Source organism: Miniopterus schreibersii (assembly GCF_964146895.1).
Source record: "Miniopterus schreibersii genome assembly, chromosome: 17".
In the NCBI taxonomy this organism is placed as follows: Eukaryota; Metazoa; Chordata; class Mammalia; order Chiroptera; family Miniopteridae; genus Miniopterus; species Miniopterus schreibersii.
In genome coordinates, this window is record NC_138117.1 from 17,958,224 (window position 1) to 17,977,688 (window position 19,465).

The window sequence follows — 19,465 nt, forward strand, 5'->3', positions numbered from 1 at the left end:
GCAGGCACTCAACAGACACTTAATTAATTCCTTCACATTCTCCTTTTGACTTGTCTTTCTTTCCTACTTCCTTCATAGCGCTTAGCTGGTATCACAAGGGGAGGGCAAACACAAAGGGCATCTTGGCATTAGGACAGGCTATTCTCAACTCCACAGCCAGTGTGGTCTTCTGAAAATATCATAGTATGTCACTCCTTTACTTATAACCCTCCAAAGGTTTCCCAGCTTACTAAGAGTCAAAGCCAAAATCGTCACAACTTCCTGCAAGGCCCACTCACCCTCCCCACAACTCCAGCTTCGGTGCTCCCTGATGGCACCAGGCCAGCTGTCCCCTCAGCCCTCAGGCCTCTGCTCTTCTGTTCTGTCTGTGTCCTCTGCCTCCCAGGCCTCTGCATGGCCAGCTCCTTTACTTTTCGTCAAGCCTCTGGTCCAAGGGACTGTCTCACTAGGCCTTCCTGGTGACCTACAAAATTGCAAGAACTTCCATTCCTTCCCTACCCTGGGACTTCTTTCTATAACTCAAAGGTAAGAAAAATATCTTCAACCAAGAGGCCCGTGAAGATTCAGCCCTAAACCACCAATGTATATACAGTCATGGGCCACAAACCTTCAGTGCAGACTGAAGTGTCAGTGCACGTTTAGCATTGAATCTCATTTGCCATCTGTCTCTGAGATCTGATTTCTTTGGGCAGTTTGTATAAACATGATCACACCGCGATGAGTGCTGAGAAAGCTTAATTCTTGGTGACTTGAGAGAAAGCACTGAAACAGTTCATTAATTAAGTCAAATTAAAGATTCAACCACGGGGTTTGTCTTGAGGAGTTCAGTCGCCCTGCCTTACAGCCCCCCAGGTTTCGGCGTTTGCTTATGCTCCTGAGGTGGTCGGAGCAGCATCACAAGTGCGTATGTGCAGACAGGAGCTGCCTCACGAGGGCAGCTACGTAAGGACTCGGCAGGGCAAAGTCACCTAAGTATATTTGAACATCATGATAAAGGCATGGCACTAGGGAAGTCCCCCATACATACGCAATTACATTTCTTTTTCTGATTAGAAAAAAAAAAAATTAAAAACCTTACATTCACTAGAACTATTGTGTGCACTTTGACAAGGATGGGGGCATAAGTGCAAAGTTCATGACCTTAGACTCAGTGATTATTTGTTTATGTCACCCAAGGTTGGTAGGACCTGAAATGTTTTGAGAGTCTGTCTCCCAGAATGGAGGGAAGGGGCACTGAGAAATCATGGCCCCAAGGTCATTTGCCAACTGGAGGGAGTTGGGAGACTGGCTGGCCTAGAGACCCTTCAGTGCCACCATCTCTGAATTGGGGAGCTAAATATTTGGAAGGCCCTGGGTGGAGAATTTTTCAGTTGGGTCTCTACTGAAAATTTAAGGCCCTATGAGTTTCGTTAGAGTATTAATATATTTGCCCCAAACTCAGGGCAGGGAGTGTGTGTTTGTCCAGTTACACACATTTGCCCAGGGGAGCATATCTCTAGGGTAAGTCCCATAAGTCACTTCCCAATGAAAATTGCAACAGTGTACCTTGGGAGGAGAATGAAAGTCTGCAACATTAGGGATACAGCTGGAAGAATAGTATTTTTTTATGTGACTTTATTGCTTATTTGAAAAATGGAGAATTTTTTTTTTTTTTTTTGGTAGCAGATTGAGAATCCTTGGATGGTTTGAACCAAAGCAGAATACCAGCTCTGGGCCACACTGCATAAAGTAGATAAAGAGGCATTTAAAATAAGCTCACTTAAGAGAAGTTTCTAGCACATGTCTGGCATGAAGGACTTAACAACGGTAATTCCCTGCCCACCCCTTGCCTTCTTCAGTCACTCCCAAGACTGGAGTAGATGGCGGTCTTTAGAGAGGTTCAGTCTAGGAAGCCAAATTCTAGCACATATAGATCTAACACTAGAAGACAAAGCCAAGGGACCAGAAACGTCTGGATCCTGAAATAAACTGGGTAACGAGAGCAAAGTTAGTAGCAAAAAGATCCTGGGAAGGTGGGGTTGGTTTAAGGCACAGTCTGGGTGAAGAGCAGCCGCAGAACGTTTTAGTGATTCATACTTGAGCAGTTCTTTGGGCAGCCAGCAGAGAGCAGCACACAACACTTTTCATAGATGGATGGAGTAATAGGCATTCACTTATTCAGTATTGTTCAGTAAATATTTAACATGCACTAGGTGCTAGGGGTTCAAAACTGAAAAAGGCGTGAGCTCTGCTCTGGTGTGAGGACCATCCTTTGCTTCCTTTGGTCATCCCTGAGTCGTCTCATTCCACTTTACCTTCAGACACCGCCTCCTCCCTCTTAACTTCTGCTGAAGGAAGCACGCGTCCTACCAGGACTTTGGATCCCCTCTCCTGAACTTCCAGTGAAAAATCTTATTTGAGGAATTTATTTTGACCCTTCCCCAGCCATGTGACATTTTAATATATCCTTATGACTAAGAAATTATATATATTCCCATGAAGAGTATAATATCTATATATTATACTCTATGCTTGCTGCAATAAGCAGAAGCTGAACAATCCAAGATTTCATGAAAGGAAATCTTAAGAATTTTATTTATGGAGATGTTAATGCTTAGAGTTGATGCTGGTAAATCATCATTAACAAACGCTTGACACAGACTCTAGCCTAAAATGATGTTTGGAAAAAAACACACTACAGGTGAAAATTTGAAAGATTTTTGTGACACTAATGAGATGATGTTAAATCTTGTGTGGGCTGCAAGTTTGTGAGCCCAAAGAATGCTGAGCTTTGACAATGACACGTGTGCTATGTATTCCTTGAGAGATGGGGAAATTGTTGAAATGACAATAAATAAAGGTAAATGTAAGGATGAGAGTGCTGAAGATGATGACATTGAGAACACAAGTGGAAAAAATTTCCCCCAAATGGTGCAAATACATAGTTTAGCTATCAAATGAATTGGATGACAATTGTGGCAAATAAGAAGACAATCATTTTATTCTGTGCTTACAGCCGACTTTGTCAGAGTGAGTAAGGCTTTCACTAAGTCTCAAAAAGTCTCACAAAGAAAAATTTAGCATCAACTATGGTAGAAAGAACATTTAAAAATTTTGACAAAAATGTCCAACATATATAGATAACATAAACCAAGTTAACACTTTCAAGTACTTTTAGCTAAACCATGGTAATAGGCATATTAATAATTACTTAAAATCTGCTGCTTTAAGAATGATTATTTGTAGTCAGAATTGTTTATTCATAATACTTGTCTTTGAATATGTTCAAGTAAAATAAGCTCTTCCATTCTGTATAACATTGATTTCTAGAAACCCAGCCTCGTACTTTTCAAGTAATCAAGCTAATTGTAAGTTCTTCTCTCACAGTTTAGACTTCCTGTTGGGCTCCCTCAGGAGCTCACTTCCTTGGGTGTGAGTCCTTCCCTTAAAGATAATTTGTTAGTCTCCTGCAGTTTTACAACAGAATGCATGGCTGTTAGCTAGAGCATATGGCCCTGCCCTTAAATGAACAACCTTGAGACCCGACTTTAACGTCCAAGGAGACGGACTGAACGAAGGATTTGCTGTAACCTTCACTTGCTAAGATTTTTTAGAACACATGATAATTTAGGGTGCATCTAAACGACATGTTAACTAAGCATTCTTTAAATTCTCCCTTTGCTTTAAGAATCATGAAAAAGTTTGGAGTTAGAATATATTGTTATGGGTTTAACTTTTTTTGAAAAAAGAATATACATGCTTTTGTTGCAGAACTATAGCTAATGCTTAGTGAATCATGTTACCTAATACAATTAAAGTGGAATCAATGTTAAAGACTCCAGCAAAATGTCTGTTTCTCTGGGTGGCATCATGTATTATTTTTAACTTCCAATTCAAACTATGTGACTCTTTTAGATGTGGTTTGAGAACAAAATTGACAACCTTTTTTTTGTTCTAAATGTCTGGTACATTTACTTCTTTGTATTTTAGATGGCAAATAAATTTTTTTGGCTTATGTGTGTTAAACTTATTTATAGCAAGCAGCTCCTGGGAACAGGAGAAGCATCTGAGGTGTGTGCAGACAGCAGGGAGGGCGTGATTGGATCACGGGACAGGTATAGTGGTTGAGGGAGGGCTGAGCGCTGCATTTTGTGCTACAAATATATGGTCTCTCTTCTAAATAATTTTTAATGTGTACTTTTTAAACCATGAACTATTAGTTTATTTTTTAACTTTATATGTTTTATATTTTAAATATCCTTATTTTTAAAGTTGTAAACAAGTTCACTTACCATGTGAAATGAAAAAATTCCCAATAAACAAAAGCATGGTTTCCCTATAAAGACTTCCAATCATGCTTGTCCACATACTTGTTTTCATGAAGAATTCTTTGGCAGTTGCATAGATTGTGAGACTAGATCTTCTTTATACGTAGTTTAAAAGATTTCTTTCATTGTCCTAAATTCGTGAGAAGTGTTCTAATTTTTTGCATAAGCTCAGCTGGGTTTCACTTTGGGGTATTTTAGAATATGTAAGACCACAAAGAAACTGATTTATCTTCTCTCCTTACACCATTTCCTAATATGCCACATTTGTCTTTTTAAAGGTCAGCGTGATGGAAACAGGCAATGTTTCTCACTTACCTTGCTTTCTTACTTGTTGGATTTTTATGTCTGAGTTCTTTGGAAAATGTTAACGTCGATTTCTATCAATGCAACTGTTCAATTGTACCGAGTATGATTTATAACGGATTCTAGAACTTGAAATAACAAGTACTCATTGTGTCCAAGGTATTATTCATAGTAGTAGTGTCAGCAAGAATAATGTCTTTTCTAATTAGTGACTTTCACCAGTGTCTCAGAAATTGCCCTAATTCTAAGGTCAAATATAGTGGATTAAAATTTGCTGGTACCTCACTGAGCTCTTTCTTAAAAATTATATCTAAATTTGCAACTCTCTAGGACCTTCGTATTTCTTCTCTCTCAAGAGGGCTATTAGGGCTATTAAATATCTTCATTATTAGAATAGTAATCTCCATGCAGGAGCAGCATGAGTGACCAGCTGTGATTAGAATAGCCAGACTTCAGGCGAGAAAAATTGCCACTTTCATCTAATTAAGAGAGAGAAGAGCCTTTTAAAATTTATCTTTATTGTTGAAAGTATTACAGATATTTCCTTTTTATCCCAATGCCGCCCCCCCCCCCAAGGTCTTTACCACACTATTGTGTCCAAGTCTTATGCATGTAAGTTCTTTGGTTAATCTCTCTGAAGTACAACTTCTTATAATAACTGTGAAAATGTAGTAGCAAATGGAAGTGCATAATTGCTCACAATAATTATTTTGAAACCGTAGGTCTGGGAACAGCTGGGAGTCTGTATGAATGAGGTAAACATAAAGTCTCCGAGGGTATGTTTCGGTAGGGGAACACGTAAGTAAGAACAGGAGTGGGCACGAGCACCACAGAAGGTCATGTCAACTAGATTAAAGAACAGTCGGACTCCTCTCCAGGGTAGCTAATAAATTCAAAGAGAAAATAAAACTGAGAAAAATAATATCAGATTTCTGACGTTTCAGTGGTGGTTTATGAGATCTACGTATACACTGGCAGGAAGCCAGGTGCCGAGACAGAGTCTAATGTATTTATCAACCTCATCGGCTCCAGAGGAGATTCGGGGAATCGAAGCCTTCATCACTCCAAAAATAACAAAGTCAAGTTTCAACGTGGACAGGTAATAGAAAGATCCTTATAAACCGTTACCCACCATCCTTCCTCTAATTTCTTTAACTAAAAAGACACGCACTCAGAAAATTCCTGAGATGGTCATTTGGTACCAAATAGGAAGTCCCGAGAGGTGTGGTCACTTCTTGGTGTGTAACCCATTGTTCTGGAGTTGAGTTGAGGTGGGGCTTAAGCAGAACAGTGCACTCATAGTAAGTCCCGGTTTCTTCTATTAAAAATAAACAAAACAAAACAAAAACAAAAGCGATCAAGATTCTACTTCCAGCTAGGGCATTCTACTTGTAACAAAATGACATCCTGTTGAGAACTATAAATGTTTAATAAATATCTTTTAAATTTGTTTTAAAGGTGTTGGAGAGCTGCCAAGGTAGTTAGGGCTTGAGGGTCCAAGATTCTGGAGAGAAAGAAAGTACGAAGGAGAACCTGATACTCAGCGTAGCTTTCTGCCATTTGTAAGTGGAAGCTTAGGTCGAGAAGCCAATCAGTAAGTGACAGTGACGAGCCTGAGATGCTATGTGGAAACTTAGGTGGCTTCGGCAGGCTGGGATTCAGTCTGGGCCCAGAGGTAAAGATAGGGCTTCGTAAACTCCCATTTGAAAAGTGGGACCTTCATGTGAGTTCCCCCAAACTGCGGGTCTCAGTGCTGGCTTGGTCATTCACTAGGTGTTGAACTTGGACAAGTAATTTAATTCTGTGTACAGTTTCTTCGACTGTAAAATAAGAAAATGAATGGCAAATTAGTAGTAGTAGACAAAATGTTATGATTAAATTTAAAAAATATATCTGTGTATATATATATTTAAAATATGTCTTTATTGATTTCAGAGAAAGGAAGGGAGAGGGGGAGAGAGAAACATCAATGATGAGTGATTGATTGGCTGCCTCCTGGATCGAGCCCGTTACCTGGGCATGTGCCCTGACCGGGAATCCAACTGCGATCTCCTGGATCATGAGTCGATGCTCAATCACTGAGCTATGCTGGCTGGGCATAAATTTTAAAAATATTTTTTACTAGACTGTATGAGGGAGGAGGGCAAGAATTATGTTACATATTTGTACATTTTTCATAAGGCAAAGTGGAAGACTTTGTGCATAATGTAGTAAAAGGTGATTTTTGTAATAGTAGTAATAATTATATAGTAGTAATATATAGCAATATAGTAGAATAGTACTATGGTTACTAATAATGTACTCATAGCATTGCTTTCTTTTCTTGATAAAGAGAATGTCCTAACAGTCACTCAGTTTCTTTTTATTGTACAGGTCGATATTTTTTCCATTGAGGCGGTGTCCCTTGGAAAATTGAAGAAAGTTCTGATTAGTCATGATGGCACAGGCCCGGGTAAGATATGCTTTCTTGATAAGAAGTTTCTTTTGAGCATTTATGAAAAATAGCATAAAAGGCAGGTGAAACAAAAGTGTACAGGTCGTGCAAAATTCAAATGAGAAAATAATTTTCTTTTAAGAAATTAAAGTTAAATGAAGTGTTGTCAGGTTAGATTTATTATATAACCTAAAAAGCTCACTGCTAGTTATTATGAAGAAAATATCCTTGGAAGACTAAAGCTTTAGTGTGTGTGTGTGTGTGTGTGTGTGTAAAATCCCCAGACTGGGATTGGGGGCGTGACCAGTATCTAGTGGGTAGAGGCCTGGGTTGCTGCTAAACATTCTACAATGCACAAGACAGTCTCCACTGCAAAGAATTGTTAAGCTAAATGTCAATAATACTGAGGCTTAGAAACCCTGCATCGGGGTAAATGCATAGAATTAAATTCCTGGATCAATGAATGTGATTATATTCAGCTTTATAAGATAAAGTACTTTTTTTTAAAAGCGATTGTACTGTTTTACTCTTACCTATAGTGTATAAGAATTTCTGTTGTGCAATATTCTCACACGCACCTGGAACACTTAACTTTTGCTTTCTCTAAATGGGATAAAATAGTGTCCCAATGTGGTCTTAATTTGCATTTTCCTAATTTCTAAGAAGAGTCAGTATTCTTTCAGTTTTTTAACTGCCTATTGATTTTCCTCTTCTGTGCAAATACATGTTCCTGTCTATAATATTTAGGGTGAAGGCAAAGGTCATTTTAAAGCAGGTGAGGTGGAAACTGCGCACACTACTCCTCATGTTTCGTAGCTGAGAAACTAGTCATGTAGTTACGCGTAGCTGCAAACACTCCTGGGAAATGCGGGCTCTGGCGTCACCTTGATTGAAGGGGAGAACAGCTAGCAGCTACCACCACAACATTTTGTCCAGTTTGTGATATATTTTAATGAACTTAAATTCTTAACTTTAATGTAGTTGAATTTAACAATGTGGCATTTTTTCTAATGATCAGTATGTTTTGTATGGTAAGTAACTCTACTCCCAGGGTGTTCTATAAATAAATGCTCATATATTTGTGTGTGTATGTCTAAACATGTTCATACATATGTGCACATATATATACATATATATACACGCTAAGTCTTATCTTTAAGCTTTAGATACTTACTGCATCTGTAGTTGATATTTGTGTATGACATGAAGATGGAACCACTTTCATTTTTTTCTATGTGGGTAAGCAGTGAGACCATCATATTTATCACCGACTCCATCTTTCCTGTGCTCTACAAAGTCATCTTTATCAGATCCAGGCAGTCCTTGCTTTGCATGGTTTCTCTATGCACAAATTTCAGTTACAATTATTTAGTTAAATAACACAAGTCCCCCTGCAACATGGTTCAAATGTCAGGTACCACTGTCTATTAGTGGTTATTGCATAGAGTACAAACTTCACTGCTAGTTCCTCAGTCCACAAGTCACTACATAAATAATTGATGCACATTCCGATCCGCGACCAATCACTTCACTTCTTTCAAAGTCTGTGTTACGAGTTCATGCACAGGCGCAAAGCATGTCATTGTCCTGACTCCCTGTCTCCCCGCGATGAACCCACGTGACAGTTTACAAAACTGTTTACTTCAAAGATGAAAGCACAACCAAACAAATAAAAAGCGATAATGCTGAAAGTTCAAATGAGACAAAAATGAAATGACAGAAGGAAAATGTGACTGTGGGAATGTGGACACTGCCACCGTTTGAGAGACTTTGGATCAGAGGCAGAGGAACTTAGTGAAGGGAACTTATGACCAAAAGCGAGAAAAGTGGTTGTGACAAAAAAGGATGAACGTGTCCCAGAGGAAGTGATGTTGGTAAAAGCGACATTAAAGGAACTCAGAGGTACTGTGCAACATCAGGAGCAGAGAAAATAAAGTGTTGCAAGCTGATTGAAACTCAGAAAGAAGTGCCACAATTTGGCATAGAAAAGATACTTGCTCTTTACTGTAAGTTATAAAGAAGGCAAGGGAAAAAGGCAAGCACCATTCAAAATACTCTTGCTAGGCTTATTTATTTATTTTTTTAATTTACAAAGAAATAGACCTTATAATTCTCAATGCTTCTGTTTTAAATTGCTGTATACTAAATATTAGTTTTTATATTTTTATTTTCTTATAAATTTCTAACTAGCAGCAAGAGAACTTTGCATGTTTCGGCAAACATGTTTCACAATGAACAATAGTAATTTTCCCCGTTGGTTATAAGTTTGCTTGGCACGGTTTCGGCGTGCAGCCTTTCGTGGGGCTCTGCGCTACTGCACAAAGCAACGACTGCCTGTATCATGTTCGTGTAAATGTGTCGGTCAATTTTGAATTCCTTTTTCTGTTCCATCAGTCACGTTATCTATGCCAGCACCAATTCTGCAGAGTTGGAATTAGCCTAGGTTTATAATATTCTGATAACCATTAGGATGACTCTCTTGCCTTACTCTAAGCAGGAGTGGCTCTGGTATTCCTGGGCGTCACTCATCCACATACATTTTATCACCAGCTCATCAATTTTTTTTGTAAAACCCTGTAGAGAATTTGATTTAGTTACAATAAGGTTTTAGATTAGTTTGAGAGAAATATATCTCTATAATTTCCTTGTACTCACGAATATGGGATAGCTCTGTTATGTCTTCTTTACTGTCATTCCTTAATTTAAATAATTTTCTATGAATTATACATCTGTTTTTAGATTTACCAATACAGTCTCCCATTTTTATAACAATTCAATGCCATAACTTTCATTGAATTATACTTCTTAAGTGTCCCTTTCTGGTCAACAGAAATGTAATTAATTTTTATATGTTTATTACATATCTAACATTTTTTACCTCTTTTAATTCTATTTTCTGAAACTTCTTTAGGTTTTTAATTTAGAAAGTCACATTGTTTGTCTATAATGACAGTTGTTTCCTCTTTTCCAATACTTATTACTTTTCTTCTTTCTTTCCCCACTTTATTTAATCACATGGACAAGTGCATTAATCAGTGGTAAGTGGTAAATTTTCACCATTAAGAATGATGATTGATTGTGACTTTACATTATTATTTAAACATATCAATCTCCTATAAATAATGTATTGAAATGCTTTCATGTGAATTTACTCCTCTCTTTATTCTTGGCTTTTTAGTCCTTGTTTTCAGAATTAAGTAGAGTTTGTGTCCCTAATAGGCAGTCTTGTTTTTCCCTCTGCTTCTACTACTCTGAGTAATTAGGTCATCACTCATGCTTTCATTTCTCTACTGGTATCATTTGGATGTGCATATTTCTGTGTTCAAACTGCCTGACAAGTGCACTTAAAAAAGAACATTTGGAGAGTCTATGAATAAAATCACAGTACTAGTATATTCTGTGCTAAAGAGTCAAAGTGATCTCCTTTGTCAACTTACACAGGTAATGGATGGTTTCTTGAGAGTATTGTTGTTAAATCTGAAGAGGAAGGTGGCAATCAAGAGGTGCTGTTTCCATGCAACAGGTGTGCGGTAACTTCATACCTCACTGTGCGACATTAGGCTCCCCTTTGTCCAGTTCATCCAGCTGTGTCACCAGCCTGCCTCCTGCCATCCCTCCGGCTGTATTTTCCCCCCTTTCAGACCACAGCTGAAGGCCTTCTCTCCTCAGGAAGCTGTTTTCTATCAGCACTAGTAATTTTCTCTTTATTTGTAATATTTAATATTTTTCTCTTCTGCAATAAGTATGCTGAGATGGAAAGAAAGCTGGATTAGGACTTAGAAAACAGGTTCTTGATTCTGTTTCTCAATCACTGGCTCTGCTCCCTGCCAGCTCTGTGAATGTAGGCGCTACTCTCAGCTTCTCTGAGGCTCAGCTTCCTCATATGTAAGTATAATGGGAATACCTGCTTTTCTTAGTCCATATGAATTAAAATCAAACTAAGTTACATGTATGACCTGAGAACTCTAAAGCATTATTCTAACATGATGTAGATATAATATCAATGAGGAGAATCAAAATCAATGGCAGCTCTGTAATTTATTGGCCATTTATAGGCGAATCACTTAAAGTCTCTGATCCTCAGTTTTCAAAATTTTATGAGAATAATTAAATTAGACCGACCTACTTTATAGGGTTGTTATGAATTGAAAATCAAATACATCTTAAAACAAAGTGCACTACAAATAGAAATGATAAAACTAATTTCCCCAATTATGAATTAATCTATAGAATATGTTGATTACATTCATCCTATTATCATTAACTGAATTATAGCATTATTAACAGTCCCCCTTGCTCATTACCTCTGAGGGCCCAAGGTTACATAAGTAAGACAAGAGGAAAATTTTCTTGCTTGTCCAACAGAGGTGGAAGAAACCGTAGATAAAACTTTGTCTCATGCCTCATTTGGCAGGTGAGGAAACTGACACCTAAAGAGATTAAATGAGATGCACAAATCATGGACGAGAGAGCAGAGTCTCTTAGTCCCTTGGGAACTCTGGGGAATTTTAATTTAGTGTCTGTCATTTTATTATTTCCATTAGAGCATCATCATTTTGTGAATTACCCTCGAAGGAAGAAATACCTGCACAAATTACTGAGCTCGCTATAAAATTGATTTGTCAGAAAATTCTACCAAGATTGTGGAGAATTTAGAAGACACAGGCTTTACTAGTTTCCCCAGCATAACTTATCAGCCATTTAAAATCAAGTCCTCTCCTAATTACTAGAAAAGAAAAGGTCTCTGAAAAAGAAAATTGCTTAGGAGTTTATTGGGGAATAAAAGAATTAACTAACATAGAGGGGCCTGCCATGCTGTGGGATTGCCTAAGGTTTACACACTTGTCTTCTGTGTGGCTGGGGAGACTTTTAGAGGAATGTCCAAAGCTAGCACTGATTGCACTCTTACCATGGAGAGGGCTCCACGGTGAAGCTGTAACTGCACGCATGGACTCATCTGATCCTCATAACAGGCTTCTAGGTGGCCTCTGTGATACTTCCATTTCACAGGTGAAGAAACTGAGGCACACAGTGGTTAAGTTCCTTATCTAAGCATGATTGGTGCAGTTAGGATTCAGATCAAGGTGGTTCTAACTCTAGAACTGTGCTGTCCCACATGGGGGCCACTAGCCAAGTATCTGTTGGACTCTTGAACTGGACCTATTTCCAACTGAGATGTGTTGCAGGTGTAAGGCACATACCAAATTTCAAAAATGTAGACTAAAAAAAGAATGGTGTCATCGTGATTTGTTCGGGCTACTGTCATAAAATACCATAGACTGGTAGCTTATAAACCATAGAAATTTATTTCCCACAGTTCTGGAGACTGGCAGTCCAAGAGTAAGGTGTCAAAATGGCTGGTTGTCTTCTGGCGGTGGCCCGTTTCTGTGTTGCAGACTGCTGACTTCTCACTGTGTCCTCACCTGGCAGAAGGGGCAAGAAATCACTCCAGAGTTGTTTTTATAAAGCCACTAATTCCACCCATGAAGGCTCTACTGTCATGATTTAAGCACCTTTCAAAGGATTTCAACATATGAATTCAGGGGGAGGGGGGCACAAACATTCAGACCACTGCAGTAATATATCTCAATAATTTTTTATAGGGATTACGTGTTGAAATGATCATTTTTTTGAATTTGTTAAAATAAAAATATTAAAATTTAATATTTTCTCTTTTTACTTTATTTTTATATATGTGCCTCATGTTACATATCTCTGGAAGACTGCTGTTCTAGAGTCTGTTTTAGCAACCAAACACACCTACCAGTCACATGAGAGGAGAGAAATAGAGACTCCCACTAAGGAAAGTCCCAATAAGAAATTTTTATTGATTTTAAGATATATTAGAATATTTGTAATGTTATCCAAGGATGTTTCTAAAAACTGACATTTTAGGATGGATCAGTGTAACTTGAGTATAGGACAAAGGCTGGCTGAAGTTGCATTCCTAAAGATCATTTGATGTGACTTGAAGTCTTAACTGATTTTTAAATTTCCGAGCTCCTCCCTGAAGGCCCCTTTAAATCCTTTCCATATTTTATTTTTTGTTCCAAGTAATGTGCCTTCTTTAAGCATTCTCTCATATTAATTATATTCCCTCTTTCCCTGGCAGATGGCTGGACGAGTACCAAGATGACGGCAAGACTGAACGGGAACTGCCCGCCGAGAGTAGCTGCAGTGTAGCAGGAGAGAGTGGATCTATGGCCTTGTGAAAGGGCCGGCTTGGGGCTGCCGCTGTATTGTGCCTTCAAAAAATCTATTGATCTGGCTGTAATAATGCGTTTGCCCTTTCCTTGTACTGGAGAAAACCCCTGGGAAGGACCACTTTGTGCTGGACACAATTGTTGCTTTGAAAAACTTCAAGAGTTGGGAGAAGTACCAGGCAGCAACTGACCAAGATCAGCCGACTATGGAGTGCACATGCCATTTCTCTTCTCCTTCCCCCTCTTCCTCTCCTCTCCCTCCTTCCCTCTTAGAGACTATGACATCTAATAAGCGTCCTGAAACATGTAGGTAGCCTTTGTAGAAAGCAACTGAATAGGTGCATAGCATTTGATTGCTGTAAAATACTTTTCTACAACAGGTGTTCACTTTAAAGTGGCAGTCTTATTCTTAGATAATGCTACGTCTCTCTTAGTATTGGTGGTGATATCAAGAGGGAAAGGTGAAACGAAAACAATCAATTCGATTAAATTCATTCTCACTGCTCTTCCAGTGCTCCCGGGCTAGATCCAGCAACTCGAGTGAGGCCTGGTCCTGCCCCGGGGAGCTCAGAGTGTAGCAGGGAACTGGGGCATACACCCTGGTGCCGCGGTGCACACGCTCTGATAGTAGGTGTGAATGAACAAGGGGCTACGCAATAGAGCTGACAAGCTCAGGATCGTCTGACCATAAATTCCTAGCTGAGAAGCCATGGCAGGTAGCTAAGTCCCAGGCCTGTAGCTTTCTTAGCAAAGGTCAATCTTCACCTTAAGTGAGCCCTGTCCATTGTTCTATGCATCTAGGATAACATACCTTTGAAATGTCAGAGCGATTTTCTTTTCCAGACCCCTTGGAGGCACCACTTCTGGCCCCAGAGCACAAGAACACCAGAGCATGACCCCCAAACTCCCGATTGTTCTCTTATTGCCCATGTACCATCACTATGTGCTGTAAAAATGAAATGTTAACAGTCCTGTACCCACCAATGTAACAGAAGTATGTGTTTCTCCATTTTGCTTGTTAGCCAATCCTGAAGATTTTCCCGCTGTGCTTTCTCCTGCCCCGTTAATCTACCACCAATGGATTTTATGTAACATCCTTATGTTTTCTCCTTTGATTCTAAATGTATAAAATCAACTGCAAAACTGCCATTCTCAGGAGCATGTTCTCATTCTGTTGAGATCTTGCTTCTGGGAATATCCACAAAATGTGGCATAAATAAATTCTTATAAAATTTTACTGTAGGTTTGGATGTTCTTATGTCAATAGATGCCACACTCAGGTAAACAGAGACTCTGATGTAACAGGCCTGGCCTGGCCTGCACCTGTGATCACAAAGGGTGCTGGGTTGAGGAGCCCTCTCTAGAAGGGTCCAGGATCCTCGGTCACAGTTTGACACCTGCTTCATCACCCTGGGCTCTGACTTGTGCTGCAAGGACCTTTTCCTAATCATAAACTCAAATAACAGAGCGTGAAAACGGTTACAGGTTCTTCATAACTTAGAGCGGACTCAGTCAGTTATTGACATTTAGGTTATTATACACCAGGCCCTGTTCGAAAAGATTTGCCTGAATTATCTCATTTAGTACACAATCCAAGGGACATGTATTGGCACCTATACTAAAGACAGGGACACCAAGGCGCCGAGACATTAAGAACTGCTGTGGCATCAGAGACCAGCAATTCAAGCCAGGCTGTTTGCTCCAAGTGCTTGAGCTCTTAACCACTCCACTGCCCGCAGGTACTTTGTTTCCCATGTGATCTAGGCCTAGTGGCTTAATCTCTTACTCGAGGCACTCCATAATCTTGCCCTATCTTCCTTTGCAGTGATCTCAAACTAATTTCCTACACATTTTATCCTGAAGCCAAACTGAACTCAGCCCTTCTGGGGTTGTGCCCTTCCCTTCTCATTTTGGGCACGTTCCTCTACTCTGAATGTGGAATTCCCTCTTTCATCTTTAAACTCTAGATTTTAGAATTACACCTGTCTTTTAAAATCTGTCTTTAGTCTTCATATTGCTTTATGTGAACCATCTGACAGGTTTATTGTCCCTGAATATATCTTTAGCATTTAAAATATTGGCCTTAGGTTTTCACCATTGAGTATAATGTTAGCTGTCGTTTTGTCAGATACAGTCTTCATTATATTGAGTTACATTCCTTCTATACTAATTTGCTGAGAGTCTGTACTGTGAAAGAATACTGAATTTTGTCAAATGATTTCTCTGCATCTATTGACATGGTTATATAATTTTTTTTAGAGCAAGAAAGAAAGGGAGAGAGAGAGAAACATTGTGAGAGAGAAACATTGATCGGCTGCCTCCCACATGCACCCCAACCTGAAATTGAACCAGAAACCCTCCCACATGCACCGCGATCAGTAATCCAGCCACAACCTTCTGGTGCCGGGGAGGATGCTCCAACCAACTGAACCACCCAGCCAGGGCTGAATGAGCTCCTTCTCAAGGCAACCAAGAATGGGACATAAGGACTCTCTCTTTGGCGCTCAAGAGGTTACTTCTGGAGTTCACAGATAGATTCTTCAGCAAAGTTTACAGCTCTGAAAAATGTGATATAAAAGGACTTAGTGTCCTGGACTCAATCTACCTAGGTTGCCATGTTCACTGCTGTTTCTTTCTCCATGTAGCAGATCATGGGTCACACAACATATTGACACTAATACCAGAAGAAATGAAACAACCTGAAGGAGAAGTATTTAACTCAATTCTAAAGCTATATATCATATTTATGAGGGGGAAAACTACAGCCCTCTACTCAGAAAATCTTTTTAAATACCTCTAATTGTTGACTCTGGCCCTAAAAATGTATGGGTTTGTGTTTTTAAATATTATGTTCATATAATAGCATATTTAATGTCTTTACCTAGTCTTTTACAAAAGCTGGGAAAATGAAGTTTTCTGGTGACCCTAAAATTTTATTTTCCCTTTTATGGGTTTTGTTCACTTTATAATTCATAGAAAATTAGAACATTGTTTTTCTCTCATGGATTTATATCCTTCCAAGTACTATACCTCTGCATTAGGTTTATTAATTCTAGATTTAACTTCCCCTCCCAATAGGGATTGTCTTTTTTATTCTAGAAGACTATGCAAAATTGCCTTTTCTCATTAGCATCATGCTCTTTTGGGCATTTTAAATAATGACTGCATAAAATGTCATAATATTTGGAATTGAGCCCTTTCATTATATCATTCAATTTGAAAAGCTTATGAAAAGAGCTGCAAGATGTTTAAAAATAAGTATCTTAAAGACATTTTTCCTATCACCTGTGAATCAAAATAACTTAGGGGGGCTTACTTTTTCCTTAGCTCCCCCCCATTCCATTTACTAACTTTCCCAGTCAGACCACGTCCCCCAGGCAGCCACCATTCTCTCACACGTGTTGCATCTATGCGATTTAAAACTTGTTTTGTTTTAAACCTTTGTTTTAACTGGATTGATTAAAAATCACTTTGTGATCTTTACTAACCTAAGAGGATGTAGTGCCGTAAATGAGGTACATTGTCACGTCATTCGAAATGCTTTCTCTTAAAGTACCAGATTAAGGCCAGAAAAAGACTGCAAACCCCACAATAGACTTGCCACTGTCCCCCCCCCCCCTCCCAATAGTGATTACCACTTTTTTTTTCCAAATTGTACCCAGACAGGAAGATTACTGAATGTACTGTTCCTGAGAAATAAAATCACCTTAAGGCAGAGAAAATGACAGTGTTTTTTCCCACTGGCACTCCTCAATCTATTGCCTTTTTCTAGTTCCGAGGGCTGTGGCAGCTTGAAGAGTGACAAATTATCCTTAGCAGCATCCACAATATTAGCACCTAATTATTACCTCGATACTTATAAAGATGCTATTGAGCTATATAGACATATAAAACATTGCTCCTGTCTTCTGTCTTGGCTCAATCTTTTTGGAAAGATAAGAGATGGGTACCTTTGTTAACATAATATATTTTTTCAAATGTAATTTTATAATGATAGTATCTTCATGTAGTTTTGATTTATATTTTTTATTATAAGTGAGGCTGAGAATTGTTTCATAGGGAACCATTTTTACTTTTTAAACTGTACAATCGCTTTCAGCCCATTTATCCATAACAACTTCTACCCCTCTATTTTCTGATACTCTATGTGTTTATGTAACATCAACTTTTTGTGTGAAGTTACAGTATTTTTTCCAGTTTCCGCTTTAAATTTTTAAAATTATTTTTACAATGGTGTGATTATTTAAAGCATATTTTATTGTTACTTAAATACTATAAATTTGGTTTCGTATCCTTGAGACAATATGGATGGGCCTTGAGGGCATTACGCTAAGTAAAATAAGTCAGACAGAGAAAGACAAATACTGTATGATCTCACTTATATGTGCAATCTGTGAAACTGAATTCATAAAAACAGAACAGATTGGTGGTTGACTGAGACAGGGATGAGGGTTGGGGGAATGGGTGAAGGTCATCAAGAGGTACAAGGCTGCTTAGGGGATGAAGCTAGGCCAGGAGAACTAGTTAATGGTTAATTGAAAAAAAAAGTGTTAAGATTGGTGGTGTGAGGGTGCAGATGGAGAGGGAAGAAATAAGCAGCTGGCTGCGTTTGGCCTGTAATGAGAGAATGAACTCTTACAGTTGAAGATCTCAGAGGACTGAGAACTCACACAGCGACTAAACCCAGAGTTTTTCCACCGAACTTAGTGGTAAGTGGAGGGTAATGAAGATCTCTGCCTAGAGAAGGTCAAGGGGTCGTGATGGATACACTGAAAACTAAAATTGCTAGAATGAGAGAAAGGTTTAGTATAAAGACAGTTGTGTTTATTACTATCTTATTTAATCCAATACACTTTAATTAGGCTGATAGGTATAAAAACCTGTGAACTAGTAATGGCAATGTGAATGTAAAATCTTTTGTCTTTTGCAGATGGAACTTACGTACATTTGTCCTTTTGTATTGACCTCTAAGTTAGTACAACTAAGAAATTGAATTAAGACAAATTAGCATTCTGTTTGCCTCAAGAATGGAAAAAAATGTAAAAGTATCAGCCTGTTTATAGAATATTAATAGTGACTCAGCAGCTCTCATCCTAAAATCTTCACACATTTTCTCTTCATTCTCTATAAACTGCTGGATTATTAATTGATTAATTGATATTCCACTGTTTGTTTTTTGTTGATTTTTTAGATCTGTTGCTCCCTGTAGGGAAATGTTACCTTTCTTCCCTTCTCATATATCCTGTTCATGATAAGATTAAGCAGTTGCCCAAGTTTTGTTTCCTTCTGTAGCTTGTGCGTGCTTGTTCTCAGCTGCTGAGACTTAAAATCAATTCTAAATCACCCTGTGTGGCCCTATGAGCTCGTGCAGGCTGAATGCTAAATATTTAGAGGCTGTAATCATTGAAGGGGGCTCTAGTTCTCTAAGATACACTGTCTGTCTTCCTGCACAAGCGATCATGTGTCATCTTAGTGATCATGTGTCATCTTAGTTACTACGTATGTCCCAACAGCTGACAAGCAATGATATGCTCAGTGGAACTTTAAAAAGAGCATGGAAGCTTCTGAAAACAGTGTATATCATCGACAGTGGCAGTGCTTAAAATTCCTAATTACTGCTATACGAGTGGAGCTCGGATACCCGACCAAGCCTCGGGGTACCTGAGTTCCAATTCTGGCTTGCCCCAACCAGCTCTGTACCCACAGGCAACTCAGAGTCCCTGCACTTTAGTTTTTTAAATCTATAAAAGATTCTTAAAAGCCACAAATATAATAGGATTATTTGAGCTGTGTTGATGTGTTTTTAAGAAGTTAAGAATATCGGCACAAGTTAAATGCACACAAAAACGGTCACAAGCTTACAAAAAGAGGAGTGAAAGACATTTTAAATCAGTCGGGCCCTGCAGTGTTCCATCTTTCCTTCAGCAATCCCAAGGTGCTTGTTCTTTAATTACAGGTGGAGCAGTGCATTCATCAGCCTGTAGCAGGTCATGTGGAATCCCAAGAGTTTTTAAAAAGGTACAGTGTTTGGAATCAAATCATTATCCCTAGGCTAACCATACCACTTGGTGATATGTTAAATATATTAGGGCCATTTAATGAAGAGTTACTATTTTAACTTCCTTCATTATTTTAGATTAACTCCAAATTGTTCTTAAGTAATAACACATGCAATAATTTTTAAGGCAGAATTGAATTCTCAAAAAAAGCAATAAAAT

At 38.6% G+C, this 19,465-nt stretch overlaps 1 protein-coding gene across 1 annotated transcript in view; it reads left to right on the plus strand.

Moving 5' to 3' along the window:
• The window catches only part of RP1 (RP1 axonemal microtubule associated), a gene marked incomplete at both ends in the record, with an annotated part of 119,564 nt that extends 105,081 nt beyond the window's left edge, over positions 1-14,483 (plus strand). Inside the window, 4 exons of the mRNA XM_081116269.1 lie at positions 5,555-5,709; positions 6,984-7,062; positions 10,486-10,567; positions 13,157-14,483. Of these exons, the coding sequence (XP_080972395.1) occupies positions 5,555-5,709; positions 6,984-7,062; positions 10,486-10,567; positions 13,157-13,256 (416 nt within the window). The remainder of the gene's footprint in view (positions 1-5,554; positions 5,710-6,983; positions 7,063-10,485; positions 10,568-13,156) is intronic.
• Positions 14,484-19,465: the final 4,982 nt, after the last annotated feature.